Consider the following 10,000-nt stretch of genomic DNA (forward strand, 5'->3'; position numbering starts at 1 on the left):
CAAAAATTTATTAATTCATTAGTGTGTTCGTTAATTCGATTATTCATTTAAGATTTGAGATTTCTATCTGAAACAAAAATTCGTTCATTCATGCATTTGTTCATTCATTCATTCATTCATTTATTCATTCATTTGTTTATTCATTTAAGATTTGAGATTTGTATCTGAATACAAAATTCATTCATTCATTAGTTTGTTCATTTGTTCGTTCATTCATTTAAGATTTGAGATTTGTATCTGAAAACAAAAATTAATTAATTAATTAATTAATTCATTCATTCATTCATTCATTCATTCATTCGTCCGTTATTTATTTGAGATTTCTATCTGATTAGAAAAAATCATTCATTCAATCGTTCATTAGTTTGTTCATTTGTGTTTATTCATTCAAGATTTGAGATTTGTATCTGAATACAAAAATTTATTAATTCATTAGTTTGTTCGTTAATTCGATTATTCATTTAAGATTTGAGATTTCTATCTGAAACAAAAATTCGTTCATTCATGCATTTGGTCATTCATTCATTCATTCATTCATTTATTCATTCATTCATTCATTTGTTTATTCATTTAAGACATATATATATATATATATATATATATATATATATATATATATATATATATATATATATATATATATATATATATATAATTCTATTTTATTGAATTGGTTATTATTTGTGCATTTGGTCATTCATTCATTCATTCATTCATTCATTCATTCATTCAATTGTTTATTAATTTAAGACATATATATATATATATATATATATATATATATATATATATATATATATATATATATATATATATAATTCTATTTTATTGAATTGTTTATTATTCATTACTCTTTAAAAAAAGAAAAAAGAAAAACAAACCACTCTCAGTCACAAATGCACTGTTTTCCCCCTTATTATTTATTTAGGAGCTATATTTTCTCCTCATACTCAGACTCTGTATTGTTGCACAGAAGCGCGAGCTGCGGACTCTTTGGGATAATTAGTGTGTCTCTGAGTTGAAATGCTCTGTTGCAAAGTCTCTGAAGTGAACTAGTGCGAACACACACACACACACACACACACACACACACACACCTCCTCCTGACACTGAAATGTGTCATCCCTGCTCGCGCTACATATTCATGCATATTTATATTTAGCTCCGGCGTGAGTTCGAAACATTATTGTCAGCTAATTAGATGTAAGGCAGAGTTTGGAAGGGGGTAAAATTCATTAAAGGCAGGAGTGGTAATGACCTGAGCTGACAGAGGTGTCAGTGAAACCCCGGCCCACCGACAGCACATAGAGAGGGGTGTTAATGTGAAGCCGCTCCGCTCCTAATTAAACACTATTGCGCTGATATTAACATCTTCCACCCAGGCCTCGGTCCTGTCAGCTCAAACTCCCCTCATCGCAACCTTTCTCTTCCTCTTGGCCCCACTTTCACTGTGTGGCATTAACCTGGTTAATCAAGTCTAGCTCTTCCCAGACCTGGCCTGTCGCTAAAATCATTATGTGCAAGTCTTTTAGATGGATATGGATTGTCTTAGATTGTCTTAAATTTTTTTTTTAATGATTTAATTTAATTTAATTTAATTTAATTTAATTTAATTTAATTTAATTTAATTTAATTTTATTTTATTTTATTTTATTTTATTTTATTTTATTTATTGTTTATTTTATTTTAATTTATTTTATTTCATTTTAAAGTAATTCAATTCTTTTTAAAAAATTTTATGGTATTTAATGTAATGTATTGTTTAATTTATTTCATTTTATTGTAATTTAATATCATATTTATTTTATTTTATTTTAATGTAATTTAATGTTTAATGTAAATTTTATTTTATTTTATAATTTTTTTTTTTACAAGCCCTTCAGGTAACCATTTTTAACAAAGATTACTACAATAAATGCTGTGTCCATTATTAACTAATAATACATTAATAAACATTAGCAATGCTTTTGCTGCCGTACTTATTATCTTTGTTAAAAATAATTGTTAATAAAATAACAGGTCATTGTTAATTCATGTTCAGGTCTGTTTTGATTTTTTTAATGTTTTACTAAATGTTGAGGGTATCATTATAATAAACAAATGCTTTAGAAGTATTTTTAGTTTTTAGTTTAGTTTAACTTATGTATATACAGTATAAGCTATATTATTTATTTTTTTCTTGTGTAATAAAAAGTACTATGACAAATACTTTAATTAAAATGAGCTTTAACTATACCATTAATAAATTAATTTCAATTATACACTCACTGGCCACTTTATTAGGTACAACCGTCTAACTGCACGTTGATGCAAATTTCTAATCAGTCAATCACATGGCAGCAACTCAGTGCATGTAGACATGGTCAAGACTGCAGTTTAAATCGAGCATCAGAATGGGGACGAAAGGTGATTTAAGTGACTTTGAATGTGGCATGGCTGTTAGTGCCAGACGAGTATTTCAGAAACTGCTGATCTACTGGGATTTTCACGCACAACCATCTCTAGGGCTTACAGAGAATGGTCTAAAAAAGGGAAAATATCCAGTGAGTGGCAGTTTTGTGGGCGCAAATGCCTTGTTGATGCCAGAGGAGAAAGGCCAGACTGGTTCTAGCTGATAGAAAGGCAACAGTAACTCAGATAAGCACTCGTTACAACCAAGGTTTGCAGAAGAGCATCTCTGAACACACAACACATCCAACCTTGAGGCGGATGGGCTACAGCAGCAGAAGATCACACCAAGTGCCACTCCTGTCAGCTAAGAACAGGAAACTGAGGCTACAATTCGCACAGGCTCACCAAAATTGGACAATAGAAGATTGGAAAAACGTTTCCTGATCTGATGAGTCTCGTTCTGCTGCGACATTCAGATGGTTGGGTCAGAATTTAGCATCAACAACATAAAAGCATGGATCCATCCTTCCTTGTATCAACGGTTCAGGTTGGTAGTGGTGGTGTAATGGTGTGAGGGATATTTTCTTCGCACATTTAGGACCAATTGAGCATCGTGTCAATGCCACAGCCTACTTGAGTATTGTTGCTGACCATGTCCATCATTTTATGACCACAGTGTACCCATCTTGTGATGGCTACTTACAGCAGGATAACATGCCATGTCGTAGAGCGTGAATTATCTTAGACAGTTCACTGTACTCAAATGGCCTCCACAGTCACCTGGGCTCAATCCAATAGAGCATCTTTGGTATGTGGTGGAACGGGAGATTCGCATCATTGATGTGCAGCTGATAAATCTGAATGATGCTATCATGTCAACATGGACCAAAATTTCTGAGGAATATTTCCAGCACCTTGATGAATCTATGCCATGGAGGATTAAGGCAGTTCCGAAGGCAAAAAGCGGTTCAACCTGGTACAAGTAAGGTGTACCTAATAAAGTGGCCGGTGAGTGTATATAGTTCTGATCTTGTCATAATCTCAAACTTACATTTGTATTTTAAAATATCAATAACCATATTTATGCTTATTGTAATAATATCAGAGTAACTATTGTCATGTTTGTTTAATGAGCATCATTAAAACAAAACTCCTTGTACTGTATTAATGCTCTTGAGGGCTTTATAAATCATAGCCGTGTTTTATCTGTTCTGTTTAAGAGGAAGATTAATGACAGTCATTTATGATTTCTGTGATAATTAGTCTGCACACACAGACACACACTCTCTCCACAATCACCTCAGTTTCCAAGAGCTCAAGTTTTGTGGCTTATTGATGTAAACGGTTAGTAAAGTCTAGGTTTGGAGACATTTGTGTATGTCTTAAATAAGCAGCAGCCTAGTTATGTACCGTTAATTCCATTAAATCGACAGAAATGCCAAAAAAAGCCTCATTATTTTCTCTCCCACATGGGGTTTTAAACCTCTATTAGTTTCTTTCTTTTGTTGAACACAAAAGAAGATATTTTAAAGAATGCTGGTTGCTGGTGCCCATCGATTTCCATAGGGGAAAAAACAATTGGAGTCAATATTTGCCAGCTACCAGCATTTTTCTAAATATCTTCTTTTTTGTTCAACAGAAGAAAGAAGGTCAAGTAGTTTTTGAACAAGTGTTTTGAGTAAATGAGAGCTGAATTGCATTTTTTTGGGTGAACTGTCCCTTTAATATCAATAAAAGAACAACATTTTAGAACAGTTCGCTGCTGTTGGCTGAATATGTTTCATAGCTTTATTGAAATATATAGCATAATAGTAGAATAATATTTTATTTTATTTGTATATGTAACATTTCTGTATGTTTTTGTGTGTATATTTTGATTTACAATAAATTGGGGGCTCACTGTTATATTTCATATTATAGCTAATTATTCCATGCTTCTGAAATAGAGAGGAAGCCTCTGTTTTAATGTACCCTTGTACTGTACATAAAATAGAGTGTTTACAAATCATTTTTAGAAATATCAGTACCATTTTTATTAAATCTGTATCCATTAATCAAAAACAAAGGAGGGTCATGTCTGGCATCCACACCGTTAAATACATTAAATAGTGCACTGTTTGTGAGGAAAGTTTGGGGCAATTTGAAGTGTTGTCTGAAACCACAGTGGACATTCTGAAGTGCACTCAATCAAACTCAATAATGAGTGTGCAATCAATGTACTCTCAGCAGATAGAGAATACCTATAATGCACTGTTAGAGTTTGTACGTCAAATTAATTCCCAGGGCTCCAAGATCCATTTCACAGCAGAAACCTATTGGTGTAAATTTCTAAACAATTTATGATTAATTATTAATGTATACACGACAGAAATCAAACTACTTTTTTATTGGATAGTTTACTAAGTGTTAAATAACTATCACAGGGTCTGAACAAGAAGCTGAAAATCTAATCCGTCTGGGAAATTTAAAAGGAAACCATCTCACTTGTTTTCATTCACTTCTTTAAGTAGACTTTAATTAATAGATTAATGTAGGGAATAGTGAATGGGGGTATAGAGGGCACATTTTTGGATGTAGCTGCAGACTTTTAAAAAGTTTCTTCTGGACTATTCGTTCCATGATTGATTGAGCCCCTCTCTTATAATCATTACGAAACCAGTAAACGGCACGTACGAAGGTTGCAGAATATGTGCATGCCCAGTGAGCATAAATGATGATGAGTTTTAGGGTGTATAGGGAATAGAAATGTGTAGTTACATCGCAAAACATTTGAGATATTTAGGACACATTAGCCTGGATCCCATTGATCTCTATTGAGTTATCTCTAGTTCCACTTTAGGACTGGAGAAAGAATATTTTAGCTACTGAGACACCCAAAGAGCGTTTATATAAGTATTTCCACATTAGTCTATTTTTTTCTGAATGTTTGTAAGATGCTTTTTTAAAAGATATTGCTATAGAACGGTCAGCTTTTGGTTTATATTGTGCACTCCTCAGCGTGTCCAATAACATGGCGGAACACAGCTGGCCATAGCGTAGATTGCCATTCTCTGTAGAATAGGATCTTTTTTCAGAAAAATTCAGAAATTCTCTATAAGGCAGATTTGACATGAAGCGTTTTCATCCTGAAATGCCGTTTTAAAACCCACTAGTGTAAATGTGGCCTGTGAGACACTATCAGAATTGAATTGGTTTATCTGAATGGATACTCAGCCCTGCTCTCTGCATCACCATATGTCCGTCTCAGGGTTAAACTCACTTTGGAGGATGACTGAGCCCTGGATCAGGTTTCAGTTGTGCCCTCTCAGAGTGCCAGAGGAAATACCAGGCTTCATGTCCTCGTCTGAGTAATCACACTGTAAAGATGAAATAGCCGCTATGTATCTCTTTCTGAAGAGCTTCAGTATATCAGCAGTGTCTTCCTCACAGCTCCACATCACAGACAGACAGACAGACAGATAGACCCAAAGTCAGACGAACGGGCGAACAGACGGATGGGTAGACAGACAGACAGACAGACAGACAGACAGACAGACAGACAGACAGACAGACAGACAGACAGACAGACAGACAGATAGATAGATAGATAGATAGATAGATAGATAGATAGATAGATAGATAGACAGACAGAGAGACAGACATACCTACAGACGGACGGACGGGTGGATAGACAGACAGACAGACAGACAGACAGACAGATAGATAGACAGATAGATAGACAGATAGATAGATAGATAGATAGATAGATAGATAGATAGATAGATAGATAGATAGATAGATAGATAGATAGATAGATAGATAGATAGATAGATAGATAGTATATGAGGATACTGGCTAACAAAAAGTTTAGCATCTATACTATTCTGAGTCCTGCATTTCTTACTCAATAAAGACTCTGTCATCTGAGAGAAATTATAGGGCATTTAGAGAAGAGTCAAGCCATTTTATAACTCCCTTCTTATGATTCGTTCTCCTGTGACAGTTCTTACCATCTGAAATCCATATTCCCAGCAGCGAAGAATCAGGCGCGGGCCAGAAAGAAAGAGAGAAAGAGAGATAAGGAAAGATGAAGAGAGGGAAACGCAAGGAGAAAAAGACAAAGCCACATCTGGTGTCTATTGCATTGCCGCATATGTGCATCGTCATGGATACTTCATATAGGTCTCCATGGTTACCGCAACTCTCAAGCCAATCAGAGCAGAGGCCCGGCTGTGCCACAGGGAGGGGCGTCAGGGGCACGGTGTCATCTTCTGGAATAATCTGCATGCTTTTAATTACACCCACGCCACAACTTCACCACACAATTTTCACTTTCAGGAAACTTTCACCAAGAAAGCAGAACCACAAAACCTTTTATAACCTTCCGCCGCTGTAACACAGTCATTAGGCTCGGTGACAGACAACCACAGCAACATCTGCCTGTTCGTCTCGTTGAGGACTCCATTACTGTACATGTTATTAGGAAAAACCTGAGCTGTTGTTATCATCTCAGCTCACAGTGGGATACGATGTTTGTCATTACACACAGCGTGCTCGTTTATTGCTTTTTATAAACAAGGCTTTCATGCTGTCAATCATGGCCTTCATTTTGTTTTTGTATTGATTTTGGCAGATTATGGGGATGGAGATGAGCACAATATCATGTAGACATGGACCCCACAAAAGCAATTCATTGGGCTCTATTTTAACGGTCTAGTCGCAAAGTTTAAAGCGCATGGCGCAAAAGCATTAACGACATGTCCGCATCCACTTTTGTTATTTTAAGGATGGAAAAATGCGATTTGCGCTCTGGCATATGGTCTAACAGGGTTGTGTTAATTCTCTTAATGAGTTATAGGTGTGTTGTAAGTGGAAAAACTGAATGTAAAAACTGAACGTTTCACTAGCAAGAAAACATTTTAACAGACCATTTGCTTGAGGATAAAAATTACGCCTCCTCCTTTCACTTTCTCTTTTCTTTACTTTTACTCTACTTTACTCCTTTACTTTATTGAAGTAAAGAAACAGTGGAAACTCACTCCACTGAAGACATTTATTAGCCTACATATTTAATTTTGTTTGTTAAACACAAAGATTTGTTTCAAAACTATTTCTAAATTCAGTTCTAATTTCCAGCAAACGAATAAATGAACAATAATAATGAAGTGTTTAAAGTGAGTTCTATCCAAACACACGTCTTATTCTTATGCTCCAGATGGTGATGCAGATGTCTTAAAAGCCTGACAGATGGACAGATCTAAGCTTTTTTTTTTTATTAAAACAAATATAAATATGCTCATCATAAATAATACTGCTAATAATAACATTATTCTAATGAAATTGTCATGAATAAACTGAAAAAAGCACCCCAAGGTGAAGAAGGCATGGAAGCAGTGTTTTTTTATATTTATGTAGAAAATAATGATTTTTGTAACATTTTAATCTTTTATTTTTTATTATATGTAAAGATATTTGTGTGTTGTTGTACATCCTGTGTGTATTAAGCGTTTGGACCTGCATTGGCGCATTTACAACTTTTACTTGGTCAGTGGCACAGTCTATTAGTTGCTCAGAACAATGCTAATTAACACACCTCCTTTATAGACCGAAACACCCATGAGTCCACAAAGTAGTGCAAATGGATTTGCTATTTAAACAACGTGGTGCAAAACATAAAAATTAGGGTTGGGCTGGTCTGAAAATAGCAACAAATCACGCCAAACTTGTCTTGAGCCTTATTGCGCCGGGTGTATATTAGGGCCCATTATGTGTTCAAGAGCTACAGCCAAATTTCTGGTTGGCACTGGGATGCCCACCTTCCTGCTACTAATTTCAGTGCCCATTTTTACTTTTTCAGGAAGGACATACAATGATCTGAACCAGTATCCAGTTTTCCCTTGGGTCCTCACTAATTTCGAGTCAGAAGAGCTGGACCTGACAGTTCCCAGCAACTTTAGAGACCTTTCAAAGGTATCTTTATGTCTGTCTATCTGTCTGTCAAATGATCTGTGTGATAAATACATGATATGTAAGGACTAATTTGCAAATTTTCTCTCTATTTCTTTTTCTTTCCTATCTTTGTTACCTTAGGGCAGAGGTCTCAAACTCAATTCCTGGAGGGCTGCAGCTCTGCATAGTTTAGCTCCAACCACCTCTAACTCACACCTGCTTGATAGTCTCTAGTAGTCTTGAACACCTTGATTATTTGGATTAAATGTGTTTGATTAGGGTTGGAGCAAAACTGTGCAGAACTGAGGCCCTCCTGTAATGCAGTTTGAGACCTATGTTTTAGGGTAATAGAGTTTTTCTAGGGTACATCTATCTAGGGTACTTGATATCTCTGTATTTTGTTTGGCTGATAGTTCCAAGGGTATTATCTGAACTTGGTAAAAGTTCTTTCACTTTCTATGATCTTTGGACTTTGCTACGTTTATTTAATATTGCTACATTATCACCTCTGAATGCTTTTAAAGGTCTTGAAATGTTTTAAAAAACAACTTTTTCATAATTTGATTATAATTTATGAATTGTGAATGTGATATTTCTCTTGTGAATTGTTGCATACAATTTTATGTGCTGCTGTCTTGACCAGGTCTCACTGGAAGAAGAGAGTAATATCTCAATGTGACCTCCTGGCTAAATAAAGGATTATTAATAATAATATAAGCAAAAATAATAGTAACCTCTATCTATCTAGCAGACATTGCATAAAAACCTTACAAACTATGAAACGTATAACTATAAAATTCTCTTTTCAGCATGAACATTAGGATGACCTGTTTTTTTTTTTTGTGTGTTATTTTCTTTAATCAGGGTTTAAAGCACAAGGATTTTATCTAGATACATTCACAAAGCTTATGATTTTAGCTTGTGTTTGCTTTAGATCAAAATCATTTGCATTTCTGTCTGCATTTCTCCACTCCAGCTACTCTATACCTTCATCAGGTTGTCACGTTCTCTCTTTCTCATGCGCTCATTTGCTTACGTTTACATCTCACAAGCTCACTGACCTGAAAACAACCACATTCCTGTCTGAGCCAATCTCTCTCTCTCTCTCTCTTTCTCTCTCTCTCTCTCTCTCTCTCTCTCTCTCTCTCCCTCAGCCACTCTTATTCTCTGCGGGGGTCGCAGAATAATTTCAAGGGGTCGCGAGAGTGATTTAAAAATTGTGTAATTTTCAGTGATTATAATACATATTTTTCAGTATTACAAGTGAAAGCTAATATTTTCAGATTTTTTTAAAGATAATACTGATTCATAAAGTATTTAGGACACATTCAGGCAGAATGCATCTTTGTACTTGAAACGCAGCGCTCAGGAACAGTTTAAAACTTGTCATGACAACTTGCCGCAGTAAACAAAGCCTTCAACGCTTGCCCCGCCTTCGCGCTCTTCTTATTGGCCCACTGCTCTAAGAACTGAACACGAATGATTGGTTAAAATCCGCTGTCAATCACTCAGTCAACGTCTCCTGTCTTCAGATGACAAGAACTACAACCGCAAAAAAGTAAAGCGCTGCAGATGAGAATGAAAACAACACTGACAGATTTCGTTTTAGAATCCACCTAAAGCTACAAATAATAGCACGTCTGATTACTGATCATGTGCTGAATGTTAATCCTCCATCTAC

General features: G+C 35.2%; 1 protein-coding gene across 1 annotated transcript in view; it reads left to right on the top strand.

Annotated features, from left to right (window-relative positions):
* The window catches only part of nbeab (neurobeachin b), a 344,764-nt gene that overhangs the window by 238,524 nt on the left and 96,240 nt on the right, over positions 1-10,000 (top strand). The window contains exon 30 of the mRNA XM_056474110.1: positions 8,228-8,340. Coding sequence (XP_056330085.1) covers positions 8,228-8,340 — 113 coding nt within the window. The remainder of the gene's footprint in view (positions 1-8,227; positions 8,341-10,000) is intronic.

This window comes from Danio aesculapii, chromosome 15 (assembly GCF_903798145.1).
Source record: "Danio aesculapii chromosome 15, fDanAes4.1, whole genome shotgun sequence".
Classification (NCBI taxonomy): Eukaryota; Metazoa; Chordata; class Actinopteri; order Cypriniformes; family Danionidae; genus Danio; species Danio aesculapii.